General features: G+C 38.1%; 2 protein-coding genes across 3 annotated transcripts in view; one reads left to right on the forward strand and one right to left on the reverse strand.

Moving 5' to 3' along the window:
- Window positions 1–21,880, forward strand: part of LOC142358690 (V-type proton ATPase subunit H-like) — a 462,227-nt gene that overhangs the window by 261,731 nt on the left and 178,616 nt on the right. The window lies entirely within an intron of this gene.
- Window positions 557–20,212, reverse strand: LOC142335301 (arginine and glutamate-rich protein 1-like). The gene is made up of 4 exons (XM_075383746.1): window positions 19,920–20,212; window positions 3,580–3,805; window positions 1,597–1,680; window positions 557–994 (listed from the first exon to the last, which is right to left on the reverse strand). Exons 1-4 carry the CDS (start codon window positions 20,174–20,176, stop codon window positions 833–835), a joined length of 729 nt encoding a protein of 242 aa, XP_075239861.1. The 5' UTR covers window positions 20,177–20,212; the 3' UTR covers window positions 557–832.

The following is a 21,880-nucleotide window of genomic DNA, read 5'->3' on the forward strand; positions in this document are numbered from 1 at the left end:
TGACTTTTACATCCTGTTTTAATGACACGTTACCGATTACAACAGAAGATCACCATAACTACATTTCAGTTCGTGGAATCAACTTGGTTCGATAAACTAACAGGACTCACTTTTGGTTCGCAAGAGAACCAGGAGCAACGCAACATAGCTACGCTCAGCTTGAAATCTTCGCAGATACAACACAACAAAACCTGGGGCTAATAATTGCTAAAACAACCTAGAAAACTGCACCCCAAAACACCGCGAATTATCAAAAGACTTCAAAAAACAGTCAGTCATCTTATCATTGTTTTTACAATAGTCAATTCAAGCATCCACAAAAAATTAGTTTAAACAAAAAAAAAACTGCTCACAAAGACAAACGTGAACAAAAATCGCTCTCGCATGCAAAAATTATTGATTAAAAACTCAATGCTCTTCGAGTCGAAGAGAGCGCCTCAACACTATCTATATCATTTGTATTGTAAAGGAGAGCGCCTAAATTGTAGCCGTTTAAACAGCTGACTGCGGCTATTAAACACCAAAACGTGTTTTTCATTCTTCTATTATAGGAAAATTACGTACACAACAATCAAATTCAAATAGATACTTATAAAATTGAAAAGAACAAAATAGTATAATTCAATAAAATTTATTTGTGGAGTTCATGAAAACCATGAACATTGAGCATCTTTTCAAGATGAAGTCAGAGCGCAAACTCTTTGCCGTGGCCAGCCCATTAACCTGTTGCCGAGACGGAATACGAAACAAAGCTACAGTACTTCGGACCATCTGTAGATATCCTGTGTTAGACAATAGAGGTCAATATACATGTAGCTGTGTCTGTTGTGCTCTACTTCATGTTGAGGTTGAATGATAGCTTTGGCCTACTGTTCTTCTTGCCTAATACCATGTCTAACTCTTTCTGCTTCCTCTCTCGCTCCTCTTGTTCCATTTTCATGCGCTCCTCGGCTATTCGTCTCTGCTCCTCCACTAGCCTAAGCTGCTCTTCGGCCTAAAGTCACCATTAACAAATTCACTTGCACATGCACAAATTAGCCAAGCAACTCCTTAATTACTCTGCACAGGCCAACCCCCTATGAATTGATAAGTAATCAACCATAGCCAGTCGTAACACATTAGATCTATGCTCATCAGTATTTCGATCACGCATTGTACAAGGATCATTTTACGTGACTGCTAGTCAACTTACAAGAGGAGAAAGTGGATAAAAGGTCAAACCATGTGTATTCATCACAGCTGATAACGCCTCTCGAACGAATATACGTTACTTGTGGGGACAAAGAAGGTTAAAGCGTATTTGGATCAAAGCTTTTCAAGTCCTGCGCCCGGGGCAAAGATTTCTTCGATCCCCTCTAATGAAGAATGTTGTCTAAAATAGTTCCACACTGAAAACGATAATAACGTAATCCTTTGTCATTTGTTTAAGGAATCCATCACAATAGGACATTGGCATAATAAATAACTTAGTTCTTTTGAAATAGTCACTAGGATATCCACCGTCTTATTTTGAGGTGGCCTATCTGTAACGAGCTGGGTAAGAAAAAGTAAAAGGGCGAAATATGGTAAAATCAAGACTGAATCGTGGGGTAGTACCATTTTCTTCTGCTGCTCTTCAATTTTCTTCTGGTTCTCCGCAATTATATTCTCCAGCTCTTCTTGTTTCAGACGCTCTTCTTCCTGAAATCACAATCCAATGTTACGAAGGAATACAAATTTAATATATAGCTGTATCTGTGAGTGTTTAATACAATATATTCGATTGAATTGATATGACTTTAACTTCCAAATTTTCGTTCAGCTCAAACAAGATTCTACGACACATATTTGTAAAGATACAATTCGAAATTCATACAATTTGAAAAATATTTTCCCACAGGTATTAAGCAAGGCAAACAGTCCCACTTGAGATTATCTCCTTGAATAAATAAGGAAAAGTCATTTAAGATTTAGGGAGTCATTTTTGAGAGTGAGGTAAGTCACGTGCGACCATTAACCTGGAAAATGACGTCACGCATGCAATTCAGTTAGTTACAAGAACGAATGCACAAACAGCAGATTTGAAGCGATTGTGACGTCATATGGTCGTAACAAAAATCTTGCCCAAATAAAAAAACAAGGCCAATAATAGCCTCACCTATCGCTTTCCAGCTATTAATGAACATTCCCGATTTGTCAGAAATAATTGAAGTAAAAAGGAATTTTAGAAAACAACCAATTAAAGTCGGGTACATTGCTCTCAAATGACCGCCGAGCGGCTGCCGTCGGTTATAGCCAGCAACGGCTTCGAGATGCTAGCGTAAATCTCAGGTCTTTTTAATACCGTCTGAGCTTTACCTGTTTATCTCATTTTTGAGGACGAAAAGTCAGTTAGAGGCGTCAGGCGAAAAATCGGTTAAGCAAAAAATTGCCTAAAAAATCGTAGGACTAATATAATTGATACAAACATCGTTTGAGAGCAATTAAACAATAAGTTTGTTCAGCCAAATCAATTCGAATAATTTGAACAAAAAAATCTTATTAAAAATAACCGACTAACATCGCAAAACTTGTTGTCGAACAACTGTCCTGCTCAATTATAGCCAGCTGCAGGTGGCTTGAAGGGTTACTAAGTTTATTAAAGGATTTAAATGACGTACTTCGATGTTATAAGATTTGAAGTTAGAAACAAATCTTTTTGGTACACTTTTCATAAACCTTTTAGCAGTTAAATTCTGCCAGTTGAGCTCAGCTGCTTAAAAGGTTGCAATTGGAAATGAAATAGAAATTCAAAATAAGCAAAACTCAAAAAGGAAAGGAGGTAAAAGTAACTCGAAGTCAAAAACAGTGCAGCCTACCGAAACCTAAACACCATAAAGCTTTTCCTGAGTAGCTTCACTGTACCGTACACTTCGCGCATTCTAAGTCTCTAAGAGCAGTACAAAGAGTTACTACCCTCGGTCTTCTCCAGTTTATTTCCTTTCTTTGACGAAAAGCCAAATCACGTAAGCGAGCGATAGAATATTTACAAATAACAATACTTCATCCGGCTATAAGTGATCGGAACCAAAACTCCAACAAACTTGCATCATCCAATTTGAACAACACATACGACAATTTCGCAATTTCAGGCAAAATTTTCTTTGTAGCTGAAAGAAATATTTGACTGTTATCTTACATCTCCCTTTAATCTCATTTAGCTCAACTTCAAAATCATCAGAGTTTACGCTAAGTTCTTTGTTAAATTTTGCCTGCCGTCAACTACGCCCTTTCTGTAACAGACTTAGGTCATAAAATACAAAGGGTTATGAAATAATACAGGTTCAATGGAGAAAGCCAAAAACAACAAATGCTCAAAAAAGATTTTCACAAAATGTTCTAAAATTCGTCTCTTTAGGTTTTACGAATGCTCTAAGAACAGATAAAACTTGCTCATAAGTTCACCCATGATTTAGATTAATGGCTAGTTTTTCAGCCAAATTTTAACAGGTATCCTTGTTTCATTTTCAGCTACCACTTCCATGCTTTCTTAGACGAAGTTCAAACAAATGGTCCCGAACGGACTGTGCACATGGAACCAAAATTTCAGTAAGCACTGACCTCAATTTTGCGTCGTTTCTCAGCTTCCAAAAGGCGTTTGTGCTCCAACTCTCGCATAAGTTCGCTCTCCATCTTTGCCTTGGCCTGCTCCACTCGAAGAGTGACCTCTGCCTCTATCTCGTCCTTCCGTCTCTCCAGCTCCTCCTCCACTCTTGCAGAAATTCGCTCTTGGATCTTCTTTTGCACTTCCTCCTCTACCAGCCTCTCTTCCATCTCCTTCTGCCGTCTGTCAACAAATATATCAAGCAGAATATCAAGCAACAAATATTTACAAGACACTTAAGAGTATTTGATTAAACATTTCAAGATATATTATGAAGGATCTTATTTACTTCACCAGAGTTATCAACCAATACACAATCTTTTCTGCTCGAGCTAACTCAGTCAATTAGATTTAAACAAAAACAAGATTTGCCTTGTTATATCTTCTTTAAAATTATCTACTCAGACGTAATTACATAATACCTCTCATGAGGTTTATTTTTTTAAGAAAATCTTTACAATGGTTCTTCAGTATGACGTCCTATGCCCATCTCAAAAAATAGTTAATTTCCGATGGATAATCTCTCCTTTTTGTAGCTTCAACTTCGATTCTGGCAACGCTTGCGACTATGTAAGCCGAACCCGATTTTTTTTTGAAAATTTGGCCTTCTTCTAGAAGCCTTTTTACAGGCTTTTCTTCAGTAGAGGTTTTTGCAAATATTGATACGGCAAACATCTGTTCAAAAGAAGTCAACCGTAAAATATTTTCAACGCAAATATGACAATCAATTAATTTTTGATATTTACATAGATTCTTGATAAATTCTACATATAGAATTAACGAAAGACGAGAAAAAATTGGGGGCAAAATAAGTAAACGTTTTTTCATTCGAACTTTTAAATTAAATTTAAATAATTTCTTACGAGTCGTACCCAGGTAGTCAACCATGAAAACTGATTTTCCCAATAATCATACTAAACCAAGAAATTCTACGTGTTTTTCAAAAGATCAAAACAACAAAAGTTTTCTTTTTTAAAAAAACCAATTATTTTACCATTATATACATTTGTCTTCAATCCTTAAAATTCAAAAGAATAGCTCCCAAAAAATGAACTGCTTTTCTGAACTCATTTGAAAAACCAAAACCTGAAATATTACCAGCAGTCACTAAGAAAATCGAACCAAAAAGAAAAATTTCTCTCCTTTTTACTCATTGCTGAGATGCTTTTTTTGCATTATTATTTTGCAGCCTTTTGCAGCTTATATTAGCCGCTCTGAAATGACCTTCAATTAGGCTGACATACACTTAGTTGACTTCATCTCCTTGAATTAAAGTACGGAAGTCAGTTTGAAACTGAGGAAAGTTATTTTTGAGAGACGAGTAAGTCATCTGTGACCAAAAACTTAATCATGCACCGTTTTCTCACTACAGTGAAATTCACGCCGCTAAACAATTCGCACCACTTGTTGTTTCGACTTGACCCAAATCACTACTCCAAACTTGACTCCAAAAATCGAGAAAATGTGTGACCACATTTTGCGAAAGGCAACGCCCCAATACAATTAAAAGTCCTGGAATTGTTAGAAACCATGGGAAGGCCAATAATAAGCTATGTCTGCCATTAATAACATTAAAATGCAGTGTATGAACGAAAGCCAAAACTTTAGCTATAAAACCAGTGAAAAACCAACACATCTCTTTCTGTTGTAAACACCAAGAAATCTGCAATAAAGATACTCTCATTATAAAGCATCGCAGCTATAAAAATGGTCAAGTATCAAAAAAGGCTAGCGAATGCAAGAACTATCTTAAGTATCAAATTGTATTGTATTAAAAAATTTTCGCTAAAACTGCTAACCAGGATATAATTATCTGATGTGGGTAAAATACAAAACATAGCTGGCAAACTGCCAGAAAATAGCCGCCGTTGACGCACATCGGGATTGAAACGGAAGAAGACAGAAAATGACAGAATTTTCCCGCTCAGTTTCGAGAAAACTGATCTAATTCGGTGTGTAGTTTGTTATATTCTCAAACTCTACTTAATTAAGCTTCTAAACTGAAAACTATTAAGCTTAATATTAATGATACCTAGCAATAGCTCTAATGGACTTCGATAACCCAATGCACTATGACTTAATGACCCGCCTTTACCAGTTTATCCAATTTATTTTGATCTTGCTGTTTTGACATTGACCGTATTCAATACATTGTGTAATTCAATGCGTGAAAGAAGTTAAATTCCATTCAGTTGAAACAGTGAATGAGGTAAGACATAGTTAATGCTTGAAAAACGTGACTCACTTAAAACGGAAAAACGTGATAAAAAAGTAAAGCGAAATAAACATAGCAAGACAAGTGCTGAATTTCAATCCACAGAATTGAATTGAACTAACGACCTGACAATTAAAATTTGTACAGCAGTATCAAACTAAGACAGCCAACAAAACCCCTGCACCTTATATGCGCAAGAAGGAAAACAAAAATCTGAAAACAATTAGAAAATTCAATTTTTCTAAGATAAAGTGTTTCAAAAATACCTTAAATTAACAACAATTCAAGACAATTTTGACTCTAGGCGTCCTTAGAATTTGCACATAATACAACAACCTTTCGGGAACCAATCAGAGACAAAGCAAAGAGGGGCAAAAACAAACAAACTGGCAAAAAATAATTGTGGAAATCAGTGGTGTCAAAGTGAGAAAACCACATTACTAAATATCAAAATCCGTAACTACAGAAAAGCAGAAGTGTTTAGAAGTGACAGTATTCCTTTTAACAGGTCTAATGGCTGAAAAACGCACAATAGAACTACAAATGAAGGCAAGATTAGCAAATTCACAAGCATTTCGAAAACAAATGGTATATCAGTGAAAAAAAGTTGGCTAAAAAATGGAGCCAATAAAAAGTTGCCGCAATAAAAAGACAATAAGAATTTATCTTTTTTTAGACTAAGCGATAAGACCACAAAAAAAACAAAACCCATCAAGACCAAAGAGTCAACTTTTTTGGGAAAGCAGGTGCCAAAACCTTGAAAACGATTGCTATGAACACAAATGACTAATTAGATTAACTTATCCCTCAATAGAAACCAATAAAATCAGCGATAAATGATTTTAAATGGTAAAACAGCAATAAAAACAATACTAACAAAAAAAACTTATTTTGAACGAATTGCGCAAATTCCAAGCAAAAACTAAAAAATTTTAAATCTTTTAAACAGAGTGAAATGCTTGAACATCACTAGCCATAAACTCAAAAAATTAATTAGGTTCATTTGCGCCTCATTAGCAACCAATGACACTATTAGTAAAGATACTAGGTGACAATACAACAGAAAAAATAAAGACAAAAACAAACTTTGGAATTATATTTTATGACAAAAAAAGTAAAAAAGCATTAGCTGGTGCCTGGGAAAAAATCGCGCTTTAAACCTAGTCGCTTTGTTCCTCCCTTAAATATTCCAATGTGAGTAAGATCAAACTCTAATTTGACTTCTCACTGACGTGAAAATTCTTTGGATTGTAAAATAACGAGCTTAATAGTAGCAAGATGAGAAGATTAGGGCGTCTATTAAATAACAACCAACCAATGTCGGACAAAGTTCTCTCGAACGACAGGTGGGGTCTCAGTTCTATTGAAGCCTTCTGCAGCAGGCCAAGAGGAGAGTACCATTTCGTTATATCCTTGCTATAATTGTAGAGCGAATAGCTTCAAATAATCTAATAAGAGCTTATTATATACCAGAGCGAAAAATAAAACCAACTTAGTGAAGTGAAAAACATTTTGTGCAAATTGTTGAACAAGCTGAACTAAGGTAAAGCAAAACAAACTTTTGTTCGACGAAGCATAAAAAAAGTAGCAGGACAAGTCTTGACACAATACAAAAATTTTCATTGACCTAGCAATACAACCGGACAACGAATGGACTATGAATGAATTAGGAAATACATTTAGAAAAAAAATCCCATACATAAATCAAACAGTCGCATATGAACAAAAAATCACAAGCAAGAAAGCGAATTAACAGAAATTTTGATCTGTTTCCATGTGAACAGATCTTAAAGGGACAGCGCCCCAATATAATTCGAACAACACAACAGAAAATAACAGAGCCAAGAAAATCAAATTTGCAATATTTTATGACAAAAACTCAAAAAAAGCATTAGCTGCACGCACGTCAATAGCGCCATTAGCATCCATATGTATAATAATAATAGCACTCAAGAGAACAAACGCTGAAAACGGCATTTAAATATCCATACGTGAAAAAGAATTGGCTTTCAAAAACCTAAAAGTTGTTGAAATACCAAATTCTCCCTCCACTTTAATGGTACCTGAGAAAAAATCGCACTTCAAACCTAGTCCCTTTTTCCTCCCTTAACTTTTCCAATATGAGTTCAATCAAACTCTAATTTGACTTCCCACTGACGTGAAAAAGCCAAAAATCGCGAACATATCGCGCACATCAATACTTTGGATTGAGAGGAGAGCTTCTAAATAATAGCCGTCGACAGACTAAGGGCGTCTACTGAACGAATTGCATAATTCTACCCGTATCGCAACTGGGCACTAATCAACAGAAAAGACACTTCTTTAGAGAGTTTTTATTTCATTTTCTACACCAATACCCTTCCCCAATTTTTTTTAATTTTGGCGTGTATTTTTGAAATTCCCGATGAGAAAAGTTGGCATATCCTATCCGTCTTGGGATAAATTTAAATGACCTGTGGTGAGCCGCCAACTCACTCTGCAACCAAGAACCTAAATGTATTAATATCAACTCGTATAAAACTCCATATGTTAATATATCATCGTTCGTAGTTGTAAATATGTCAAACGCTTTGTTCACATGTTAGCTGGTTGTACCAGCCATCATTCGCATGCTCCGATCGGAGCGCAATTGCAAACTGCACTTGGTGTCTAAAAGAGAGAAAGTAAGAAGTGATCGAGAAAGTTCAATCTTATTGCGCTAGCCTTTTTACTGTCGTGAGCCTAGCAAGTCGATATTCTGCACAAAGGAACTTTGTGCACACAACATGGCGCAGTCAGCAGCTGTACCTATAGCACGATCCCCCGTGGGCATCCCCTTCTTCTGGGAAAGCGGTATGGAACCCCCAGTAGAATGGCCCACATGGGCAGCAACACTCAAATTGGCTATAATGGCCAAAAAATCGATAAACTTTGACTCCCTATTAAAACATAAACCAGACATAAAAGACCTCATCTATCCCACAGAACCGACCTACGAACCCCCAACGGAGAACGAAACTCAAGCACAACACAGAGAAAGAGACTTAAGGAACAACAAACGAAAGGTAGACTGGGACAATGAATGCAAACAGATCGCATTCAAAGGTCCAATTGTGGACGGTATACCTTGGGATGAGGCGGACCTAAAAGTAAGGAGCCTCATCTACCTCAGCCTGGGAACCGAAGGCCAACGGATCTACCAACAACGATTCCCCCATTCGGACATTGAACGGATAACAGTGTTCGAGCTTGCCCACGAACTCGCTCTTTCCTTTACACAACCCCGCAACATCACCTATGCCCGTTTCCTCCTCTTCACCTGCAAACAAAAGCAGAATGAAAAACCGGAAGGTTTCCACTGTCGCCTCAAAGCCCTAGGCGCAAAGTGCCGTCTAGGGTCTGCAGAAGAAGATCTCAGACATCTTTATAGCTTTCATGACAAACACGGACATCCAACGAGAATTACTCATGGAAACGCGAACTGCCAAACAAGTTCTACAATTTGCACTCAATCGTGAGCGAGGCCAAGAGAACCAAAAGGCAATAAACTCCCAACTAAACCGCTATTCCCCCCATACGTTCGAACAAATCTCCAACATAACACCCAACACAAGAAATCCTTCATTCGTCCCCAGACCACGACTACCCACACGGAACACCCAAACACAACAGTTCACCAGTATCCCAAACCCCTGCCGACGCTGCGGACTACAGTTCTCGCCCGAACACTTACAAATATGCCCCGCTAAAAAAGTCCAGTGCAATCTCTGCAAAAAAGTAGGACATTACAGCAAAGTGTGCCGCTCGGCAAAACTAATGTGGCAAACCCAACAAATAAAACCCCAACCAAGTATGCCCCAACAAAACATTCCACAAGCACGACGAGTACGAAACATCAGACACTCACAGGAACAACAACCAAGCCCAACCCAAATCCAGGATACCCAATCGGACACCATGGAGGAAACAGTCGATCTGGAAAATACATTCTATATTCAGGAAGTATTCGATAGTTGGAACACAGTCAACCTGATAAACCCGAAATCATTTCACAGTGCCCAACCACACAAATTATCCCCAAGAATCACAGACGAAATCTGGATCAAGACTTCCTCGGATACAACCGAAATTGACTGGCTAGCAGATACAGGCAGTCCAAGAAGCTTTGTCTGCAAAACTGAAGCGGAGAGAATACTCCAACACTGCAAATCTGCCAAGTGGAAACACCCGACCGGATGCCAAACACAATACCAATGCTTCAACAACATCGAGATACCAATCACAGGAATAATCCAGATGAACCTCCGACCGGGACACCGAGAAGCAACGAACAACGAAATACTAGTCGTTGATGCAAACACTGTAAACCTATTGGGGAGAGACATCATGGGGAAACTTGGGTCCACACTATCCCAAAACAAAGGTACACACATTAACAATATTAATTTGGACAAAACATTACAAATCAAAATCATAAACAAATTTCCCCACCTATGTTCCCGCTTGGGAAAATCCAAAAATCACATTGCCAAATCTACAATAAAACAAGACATTTCCCCGTACCAACACAAAGGCCGGAGAGTACTATTACATCTCACGGATAAAGTCGACAAAGAAATACAACATTTACCTGATACAAATCAAATAATAAAACTAGACAAATGCTCCGACCAAGTCTTTATAAGTCCAGCAGTGATAACAGTGAAACACGATCAATCAATCAAACTAGCACTAGATTCAAAATTACTAAACGAAATTGATAAAAACAAATACCAAATGCAATCCATCGACAACCTAATGGACTCAGTTGCCAAATACATCTCTGACAACAAAAATGAACAAGGCAACTTCCTATTCTCAAAAATAGACCTTAAATACGCATATAGTCAAATCCCACTACATCCCGAAATTAGAAAACATTGCAATTTCAATATCCTCGGGGGCAAATCAACGGGAACATACCAATTCAGAAACGGACTTTACGGCCCCAGTGATATGCCCGCAACCTTCCAAAAAACTTTGGACAAAACCCTCGAAAACATCGATAATAAATTTAATTTCTTAGACGACATACTTATCATAACAAAGGGCTCCCCCCACGACCACGAATTAGACATATACAAAGTCCTATCAAGACTCGAAAAAGAAAATTTAGCTATCAAATTAGAAAAATGCGAATTTGCAAAATCTTCAATCATTTGGCTAGGGTACAAAATTACCCAATCGGGAATATCCCCAACCGTAAAAAAGACTGACTCGATACTGAACTTAAAACCTCCAAACACACTTAAACAATTACGCTCACTTATGGGCTCAATACACCAACTCATAAAACTTATTCCTAACCTAGCCAACCTGCTCAATCCTATAAGGCCCCTATTAAAAAAAGAGAACATAACAAACAACAAAATACGCTGGGAAGACTCACATACTACAGCCTTAGACAAAACAAAAGCGGAAATATCAAAAATTACAGAAGAAAAAACATTTTGATAGACAACGGAATACACGCCTAAAATGCGATGCGAGCCACACAGGACTCGGGGCAGTACTAGAACAACAGTACCCAGAAGGTTGGTTCCCCATCGCTTACGCTAGCCGGTTTCATAACGAAGCAGAAATAAAATACAGCACGAATGAATTAGAATTATTATCGGTAGTATGGGCTACAAATCACTTCAAATACTATTTACTAGGATCAAAATTCGAACTTATCACAGATCATACAGCCCTACTTTCAGCACTAAAACCCAATCGGGCCAATAAATCGCGACAAAGCATATTAATACGCTGGGTAGACAAACTATTACCCTACACTTTTACAATCAAACAGCTACCAGGGAAAGATATGGGTTTCACCGACTACTTAAGCAGAAACCCACACCAAAAGCCCCCACCAATAAGCCCAAATGATGAACTCTTTGTCATTAATAGAATCAAAGAATTTACTTTCACACTATTAAACGAAGAAAGAAAACACAATATTTCAACCAATCAAAACGCTCCATTCGGACAAACACACAAATCACATGACGTAATAAGCAATAGCCAAAGCGTACAAAATAAAGCGAACGCTTTTTGCCATTTCTCTATTCACAATCAGTTGCACTCTTTCTCGCTATTAAATCCAACTTTCAAAAATCAAAATTTCTCGCACAAGAACATTCAAAATCTTAACAACATTGAAAATTCCTCCAATTTATACAACTTAAAACAATTCAACTCATCGATCAGTCAGAAGATATCCCCACCTAGTAACCCCCACAACTATTACCCAAATCCCCGCTTCAAAATAAACGTAGTTACGAGAAACAACCCTAATCTTAACACCTTCGACAGACAAATCGTTAAACGCGCTAGGAAAACCAACAAAAGAACAATGCCTTCATCCAATTCAGACACCCCTTCCACCTCCGAAACCCCCATTTCAGTAGCCACCCAAACGGAAACAATCCCACCATCCTCTAACATCGGACAAGGCCGAGAGCCAATAGACGAAACAAAGCACGCACCCTTTTTCGAATTTGAAAACAAACCCCCCCCCCCAACTACCGACTGAACTTATCCCGTGTATTCGGCGAAGAATTTCTGGCCGAGGCCACACTAAAGGACAGAAACCTACAGGCAATCTTTCGCTTGGTAAAATCCCACAATTGAGAAGAACTAAAGCTGGTCTCCAAGTATTATTATAATTTGCGAAATGATTTATCAGTGGCCCGATCGGGATGCCTTATATACGACGGCAAATTAGTTATACCATATCAGCTGCAGAATTTGGTCATTAATGCAGCACACCGAACCCACCCGGGCCAAGTGGGAATGATCAGATTGGCGAATCTTATCTGGTTTCCCCAGATACATCGAACCATCGCCCTTAGGGCAGAAAACAGCAAACAATGCCTTGACCAAGGTAAGAATTTGAAACCAATGATACCTAAATCAGGACTAGGGGCACTACCTAAGCTAAGCGAACCCAACGAAGACCTACAATTAGACTTCGCTGCACCGATATTAGACATGAAAAATAAAAATAACGAACACTATATCCTAGCCGCGGTAGATAGGTTCTCCCGATATCCATCAGCAGTAGTACACACAAACTGCGACACACAAACAGCAGTAGAATTTCTCAACCAATACTGCAAGTTTCATGGAATACCACGTAGCATCCGCTGTGATCAAGCACAGGCATTTAAATCTAGAGCACTTGAAATCTTCTGCAAAGAAAAAAACAAAACTAATATTCTCCCCCACCCACGACCACCGAGCATCAGGCATGGTAGAACGCCTGATACAACCATTAAAGCGAAGACTTGCAACCATGAACATTGACCCCATATGGGACAATACCACCATTGCAGAGAAAATCTCCGAAATAATCGAATCCATCCGACTAATCGCAAACAGGGTTACTAAAATTCCACCATTCCAAGCACACTTTGGCAGACCAAAAAACACCGAATTATCTTATCTCCTCACAAAACCTAACACTAAAAACCTATCCTACAACAACATAAAATCATTTTACTTAGACAAACGACTACTATAGAACCCAAGCCTGACGCCGGCCGCGATATGGGACCGGGACACCAACTCAGAAGTAAACCCGGACATCCAGTACAACAGGACGATCAGGCCCGTCAGGAACCCCAATCCGAAGAATCCCAGATGTCGGACACTTCAGAATCGGACAATGCCCCACTGTTGCCTTCCCAAAAGGGTACAATAATTCACGCTAAATTCAAATTCCAAATAGGAGATAAGACCACAATCATTGATCAAACACGTCGTAACTTAGCACGCAAAACCATAAGAAGAAGAAACCCCGAACCGCGAGGTACGCTAAAACCCCTATGGTCTATAATACCAGATGGCACAATAGTCGACTACACTCCCCACACCATAACTATCGATACTCACAATCGCAAAAACACCATGATACGCAATAATTACATAGCTATATATCCACAGAAACACGCCCACTACCACAAGAACAAGGACAACAAGAACCAAAACTCCGCCTAATAAATTTTGTGGCCTGTAAAACAGTTGGTGAGTATAACCGTAACAAACGTAAAATAGAAACATTCTGTTTAGCAGAAAAAGAACAGCTGGCGAAGACAACCCGAACAGGTTAAAGCCCAAAGACAACAGTAAAAGACAACTGCCCAACAGGAGAAACTTGGCAACCAAGCAACACGCAAACGAAAAGCCACAACAGACTAACCAGGACCATTCGCCAAAGCACTACAACAAGGAATGTCCACACCTATAGACGAAGGAGACATCCCGAACAAAGCAACCAACACATCGATCAACTTATGCCCAATCCTGACAAAATCACTATCAGGACCAAAAAAACTGAAGAAAAAATCACCAGGAGCAACCCAAAAGGGGAAAAGAACGTCAATAAGGAAGAAAGCGACGGTATCAGCAGCCGGAAGAACTGCAAACACCAAACTGACTGAAGCGAAATTGGCAACCCTGAAACAAAGTTACGCATTTCAGTTGAGACAGAGCCCAATTAACATCGAAGGGTTAAACAAGAAATCGCCTACCCGCATATTCAAGGAACGATCCCCAGGGCATACAAAGCCCTTCATAATCGCGACATCCTCTTCTGCAGCAGACTTTATGCTCTCAACGCCCAAAAGGAGCACTGTGTCAACAATTGCAAAGTCACCTCCACTGCGCAACCTCCGCAAATCCAAGGCGGAAGCCACAGTGAAAAAACTCAAGTCGAGAAAGCCATCGCAAACATATCACTCACCCCTACAACCGACGACTCACTACACGAAACCAAGACTAAAGAAACCACGATCATCGACCTCGTTGACACTTCGGACGAACCTCAGCCTCACACCCCACTTAGCATCAACCCTAATTGCTCTACTTTCGGGCAAGATATCGTCATCCTATCCTCAGACTCCCAAGAATCCAGCAACTCCTTCCACACAGCTTCCATCTACTCGGTCCCCACTAGTACAGTACAACCCAAAGATCCCGAACACATGGACTGGACCCCACCTACCCAAGAACCCGAACGGGACGCTGACACGCGCATCCCTGAGACAGACAACACTAGCGAGGACCCACAAAACTGACTGAAATATAGCATCCTCCGAAAGGGGGGAATGTGGTGAGCCGCCAACTCACTCTGCAACCAAGAACCAAAATGTATTAATATCAACTCGTATAAAACTCCATATGTTATTATATATCATCGTTCGTAGTTGTAAATATGTTAAACGCTTTGTTCACATGTTAGCTGGTTGTACCAGCCATCATTCGCATACTCCGATCGGAGCGCAATTGCAAACTGCACTTGGTGTCTAAAAGAGAGAAAGTAAGAAGTGATCGAGAAAGATCAATCTTATTGCGCTAGACTTTTTACTGCCGTGAGCATAGCAAGTCGATATTCTGCACAAAGGAACTTTGTGCACACAACATGACCAATAAATGATTTGACAGGAAATTGCTAAGATGCTGGAAAAACCGTGAGACTGCCGTCAATTTTTCTTTTCTAATAATTTATGGTTCGATCAGAAAAATATTTTCATCTTGGCATCAAGATTGTGGTGTTTGCATAAGTGAAAACAGTGCCGGCATATTGCCGGAAAATCGCCGCCGTTGACGCGCTTGATGCATATCGGCAATGAAACAGAAAAAGAAAAAAAGAAGAGATAAATTGACAAAAATTTCTAATTTTTTTCAGTGTTAAAAAGTGTTCTAATTTGGCGTGCAGTTTCCGTTGGATTCTAAAACTATACTTAATTCAGCTTCTAAACTGAAAGCTAATAAGCTTAATATCAATGTCAGCTGGCAAACACTCCAATGAACCTTGATAACCTCATTCTCAATGATTTAATGACCGGGCTTTATCGGTTGATCACGTCTTTTGATTTTGCTCTTTTGACCTTGACTGTATTCACTATCTTGCGTAAATCATTGAGTGAATGGATTTAAAAACCATTCAGTTGAAACAGTGGGTGGGGTAAGTCAGAAGTCAAACGTGAAAGTCGTGACTTATGTAAAACGAAAAACGTGATCAAAAGGTAAAGCGAATTAGAAAACATAGCAGGGCAAGTCCTGGCGTACAATTCAAAGAATTTTTATTGAATAAACAAATAACTAAACCTAGAACGGACTATGAGTGAATTTGAAATTCATTTCTAAAAAAACAGAAAATCAATGTCAAAAAGCCGCATATGAACAAAAAACCAATAGGGAGAAAAATAAATTTGGTTCAAACAAAAAAGTAGGCCTAGAATGAGCTATGAATGGATTGCGAAAACCATTAAGAAAAAATCAATATAAAAAGTTGAAAAAACAGTAAAAAATCAAAGTGAAATTGCCGTATTATAAGAGCAAAAAACCACGAGCGAGAAAGCGAATTATCGTTCAACACCGTTTTCTCACTCTACTTCTAGAGCTCACTAGAAAATGAAGAGAGCTCACTAGCGCTAGAGCTCACTAGCGCTATGAAACGTTTGGCTCAAACAAAAACTAGGCCCAGAGTGAACTATTAATGGCTGGGAAAACCATTTAGAAAAGAATCCGATACAAAAAATTGAAAGTAAAAAACCAAAGTGAAATTACCGCATGTGAACAAAAAACCACTATCGAGAAAGCGAAGTTTTGTTCAAACACCGTTTTCTCACTTTACTTCAAAACTAGAGCAAAAAAATTTCACGCCGCAAAACTCGCTTTTTCACTTCATTTCCTGTTTTGGCGTGATCAAAATCACTACTCCCATTTGACTCCAAAAATCATGTGTGAACAGATCGTAAAACATAGCCTGAAAAATTCCGGAAACGATTCGAAGTGGAAATCCACTTAAACGCAGAAACACTGAAACTAGAGCTAGAACGGATTATGAGTGAAATGGGAAAACCATTTCTAAAAAAAATCGGATCAGAAAAATTAAAAATAAAACAGAAAATCAATGCCAAAATGCCGCATATGAACAAAAAACACTAGCGAGAAATGGAAGTTTGGTTAAAACAAAAAAAATTGTCCCAGAATGAACTATGCATGGATTGGGAAGACCATTTAGAAAAAAATTGAAAAATAGCAAAAATCACCAAGTGAAATCGCCGCATGTAAACAAAAAACTACAAGCGAGAGAACGAATTTTTGTTTAAACACCGTTTCCTCAAATTAGAGTGAAAAAAATCCTTGCCGCAAACCCACTCGCTTTTACTTCCTGTTTTGGCGTGATCAAAATCACTACTCCCATTTGACTCCAAAAATGATGTGTGAACAGATCGTAAAACATAGCCTGAAAAATTCCGGAAACGATTCGAAGTGGAAATCCACTTAAACGCAATTCAACTACTCATCAGACAAAACGTGCCTCCACTGATTAAGGATAATCTTGAAAGAAAACCATAAAACAAAAAAGTAAAACAAGAAAATCAAATCTGTTAAAAAATGATAAAAAAATCTTATCAAACTTTGCCCTAAATTGAGACCCCGAAATAATTATCTCTGCCACAATTACTTCATCAAAAAAACTAGTACCTACAAAAAACCACATATGAGAATTTTTTAAGTACTGGCAGCCAAATCATGAAGAAATAAGCACTTACAAACAACTTGGACTGAAAAACTGGAAAAGGTTAACAAGTTTTCAAATTTTCCAAAAGTACATAAATCCAAAGAACAAATTCTTTTAGCCAATAGGGTATCCAGATGCTTGCAAAACAATAGGCAAGCCATAATAGGCTAAGAAATTTGTCTGAAAAACAAAAAAAATGAAAAAACGCAAACAAATCAAGAAAAATAGTTTGAATTTTTGCAATTTTTTGTCATACTTCAACAAAAAAATGCTTCATATCCACAATTTCAGGCAGTTAAACAAAACAATCGTCAAAAAATCACAAAAAATTAGCCCAAAAATTAGCTTACAGAATTTTTTCACACCTCAATTTCTCGCTCTCTAAAAAACAGTTATATGAACAAAAACCACTCTCTTTTCGCTCCACTCTTCATTTTGTTCAGCGCCAAAATCACTCCAAATTTTTTCACACGTTTCATTTCCCGCTTCAAAAATCACTCCAATAAAATTGATTAAAAAAAAGGACTTCTCCAATACTCCTCTTCGAGTCGTAAAAAAGAAAGCGCCCCAATACAATTCAAATTCTTTGAATTGTAAAAAGGAGAGCGCCTAAATAATAGCCGTTTGAGAGGCTGACGGCGGCTATTAAAAACATATATGAATTTTTGTGGCGCGAAAAAATTCGAATAGTTGCTAGTTTGCTTAGATTGGCTCATCCTTTAGAAATGGATCTAACTAAACTTGCAAAAAAACATCCGTTTTCTATGTAAATGTCAATGAGGATAGTGACCCCTTCTTTTGTCTTAAAAGGGCATTTTCTAAATATCTTTCCATTGAGAAAGAAATCTTGGACTATTGAGTTTTGAGATACCTCTAGGGACGTGTAAGCCATTTTACGGAGAATTGCAAGCAGAGGGGAACATTGGGGGACTCTAACAGCTGTTTAGTTTCTAATCCACTGCTCAGAACATGACCACAAGCTCTGTAAATGAGCAAATTTGGGAAGCATTTTGATGAAACAAACATCAAGTCGCCAATAAGGGTTTTGGTCGCCACTTCATTTCGCGTCCCTTACGAACATCTATATTTGACTTTATAGGTTTATCCGGTTTTCATTTTGAATTCGTTTTTCGACACGATACTGATCCTTTTCACTTTAGATTGCTTTGTTGAGCAGCCACTGTTTAAAAGCACTTTGAGCAGAATAAGCGAACAATCAAACTATCCTATAGAAGTCAAACATAACCGACTAACGTCGGGCGAATATCTCGAAATGACCAACGAGCAGTTGGGCTTCGCCAGTAACTAGCCACAATTTATTGAGGCTAGCTGAATTAAAGGGGCGTGAGGTGAGCGCAGCGCGGGGCTGATGGGGACAATAGTGTTTGGTGGTGGTGGTCGGGGCAACGGTGGAAGGGGGTTTGTTGGCTGCACGAGGCAATTACGTCCTTAACGATGTGCAGGGGTGGGGATGGGGGGGTTAAGTGAGGAGGGCTGATGTAGGGGGGGGGGGGGGTCAACCTCTAAGAAGCGCCCTTCATCACACCATAAGTATAAGTCTCCAAAACAGTTTCTTTGAATAGCATACTTGGAGACTAGTGAGCTGAAAGGCTCTTAGCGCACTTTATGCCCCCTAGGCGCTTACTGTTTATCCCGTTTTTGAGGACGAAAAGTCAAATGGGTCAGACAAAAAATTGGACAACCAAAACTTCACATAAAAAAGACCAACAGGAATAATATAATTGCTACGAACTTCGTTGGAGCGCAATTACAAAAAATTCAAGCTAATTGTTGAAAAAGCTGTGAAATAAGGTTAAAGCGAAACAAATTTTTATTCGACGAAGTAAAAAAGATAGCAGGACAAGTCTTGACGCAATTCAAAGAATTTTCACTGATAACAAAAAAAAACTTGACCATAATGTACAATGAATGGATTGGGAAAGCCATTCAGAAGAAATCAGATTTAGAAAAATCGAAAATTTGTAAAAAATCAAGGTCAAAATGCCGCTGTGAACAAGAACCGCTACTGAGAAAGCAAATTTTTGTTCAAAAACCTTTTTCTCACTCCATTTTAAAATTAGAGCAAAAAATGGTACGCCGCAAAACCACTCGCTTTTTGGCTCAACTTCCTGTTTCGGCGTGACCAAAATCATCGCTTCAATTTGACTTCAAAAATCATGAAAATGTGTAAACAGATCTCAGAAAAAAAGACACACCCCAATACATTTCACATTTCTTGAATTGTTAAAAACTGGAGCGCTATAATAAACGGCTGAGAAGATGAGGGCTGCTTTTAACACCGGACAAGTTGACTATTGCAAATACGCTCAAAAACGAAAGACTTTTTCTCAGTCACTGCGTGCCCCGCACAATTTAGCTAGCAAAAACACCCGTCTTGATCCAATTTTAACTCCCTATCCGAACCTACAGATCTTCAGTCCGTGCACCAATTTAAAGATATTCCATTTAAAAACAAGCATGAGCCCGATGGAAGTCGCTTTGTTAATTATATTTAGTGAATATACTGAGCCGTCTGAACTTACATAAGTCGCAGTCGCTCAAACTCCTTGGACCTTTCTTCGTCGTCTTTCTTCGATTTTTCTGTTGTGTGTCGCTTTCTGTGTACTGACCTCCCAAACACATCTGTTTCTTCACTGGACGATCTTGCTCTCTTTTTCTTATCTTTACTGTCTTTAGACTTGTGCTTATCACGTGACCTGGACCTTTTCCTGTACTTCTTTGACCTCTCCCGACTTCCACTTTTGTCTCGTGATTTAGACCTGCTCCTCGAACGAGGCATCACAATCTTAAAAAATAAAACCAAAACGCTTTGAACAGGTGCCAGTTATTTGCATTACGTTACCAAAAGTAAATTTTACTGGCTAACTTTACTCAAAAATGGCAGTTTTTTAACCAACATGAGAGCTGTAAGCGTGCGCGGAAAACAGTGAGAGTAGGCAAAACCAGTTGAGATTTACTTTAAAATTGGAAACATCCGTCACATTTGTCCGCGATCTCGATACTTCTTTTGAGCAAGCGCGGACAACAGACAAGATCTCATCTTTTTTGTCCACACCCACTTTAACTGCTATTCACATCACCGCAATGAAAGAATGCTTTATTGGTAATTGGTGATTATGTTCAGAAAAATCAGCGCAATACTAATTGCGGATCAAGAAGACACCGTTTCGTCACTGTTGTCCGCGATTAACGTATAGCTTTTTCAACATGGAAAACAGTATGGTACGGTGGGACAAGGAGAATCAGTAAGGTGCGTTCGCACATTAAGTTCAACCCAGTTTAAATTATCAGCTACATTCAAACCTAAAAGTTGTAAATCCAATCAATTAACCCATATTCCAATAATTGCCGCTAGACAATCAAAAAAGAATAAATTACCGAGAAATAAAATGGAAAAAGCTTAAACTTTATAAATAGCTGACAAGATTTCTATATTTTATTCTTTAAGTTGAACAGACAAATACTGTTTTCATAGAGAATTTCGATTACTCTACATGTGCAACTATTTTTTTTTAAAAAAAAGAACACGCAACGGTTCATTTAAAAAAAATCGGATAATTTTTTTAATGTTGAGATCACATAGGTTATGCAAAAAAAGTGTCCGTTAAGAGCAAACGTAACTTCAAAGCAGTCTATTGTGAAACGGAAAAACAAAATCCTTTTTTTAATAATTAGATTTCAACGTTTCAAAGCCGCGATTAGGAGACTGTTTTTCAGTATTCCAAAAAGTCACTGTTGTCAAAAACGCTTTTCTCTGGTAACAGTGAAAACGAGAAAAATAGAAAAACTATCTGCATTTTTAAAAATCTTACCTTTCAAGGTAACAAAAAAGGTATTTACTCAATCACCCGTTGCTAATAATAACTTTCAACCCCAAATCCAACCCAGCTACCTCTCAACCATCTTATGATTTAGAGTGCACTGGTGACTCACATTTAACATCTGCAACTGTTGTTTACAGATGCACTACTTTCGTACCAGAAAATGGGATTTTTAAAAAATGCAAACTTATATGTAGGTTTTTTCATAAATTTGAATAAAATATGCAACTGTTCACATCAACCTGCGTTTCTTATGAAAGACTCCTATAACAGTTTCAGTTCGAAGAAGTATTTCTTTTTTATCTGAATCAAAAATAAATTTATCCGTTTTCATTCCTATGAAATTTTAAATCATTTTTTGTTGAACATTATTTTCATTCAAACCCTCCTGATTTGCGCATACTGGCTGCTTATACACATCAAGCATTTCCGTACTACCAAAATTTGTTGCACTTTCGCTCAGTTTCTGCCAAAAGTTGAGGAAGCAGTGAGCATGGGGATCGCATTACATTTGCCTGGAAAAAGAGGTAATACACTTAAAAACCAGATTCAGAAAACCTTGGGAGAGGTGCACACAAAATTTTATCACTTTATCTTGTGTCAGCCACCATAGATTTTGTTAGTTGTTTTTTGCCAGAGTAGCCCAAAGTACGAAAAAGGAG

This window comes from Convolutriloba macropyga, chromosome 2 (genome assembly GCF_964194025.1).
Source record: "Convolutriloba macropyga chromosome 2, txConMacr16.3, whole genome shotgun sequence".
NCBI classification, from domain to species: domain Eukaryota; kingdom Metazoa; phylum Xenacoelomorpha; order Acoela; family Convolutidae; genus Convolutriloba; species Convolutriloba macropyga.

What these genes read in the sequence shown, in the direction of transcription:
- LOC142335301 (XM_075383746.1), bottom strand. Translation starts at nt 20,176, where the DNA reads ATGCCTCGTTCGAGGAGCAGGTCTAAATCACGAGACAAAAGTGGAAGT. An exon ending in TTTGAGCGACTGCGACTTAT is followed by an intron (nt 3,806 to 19,919) that starts GTAAGTTCAGAC and finishes ATTTGTTGACAG; the next exon opens with ACGGCAGAAGGAGATGGAAG. An exon ending in AGAAACGACGCAAAATTGAG is followed by an intron (nt 1,681 to 3,579) that starts GTCAGTGCTTAC and finishes TTGTGATTTCAG; the next exon opens with GAAGAAGAGCGTCTGAAACA.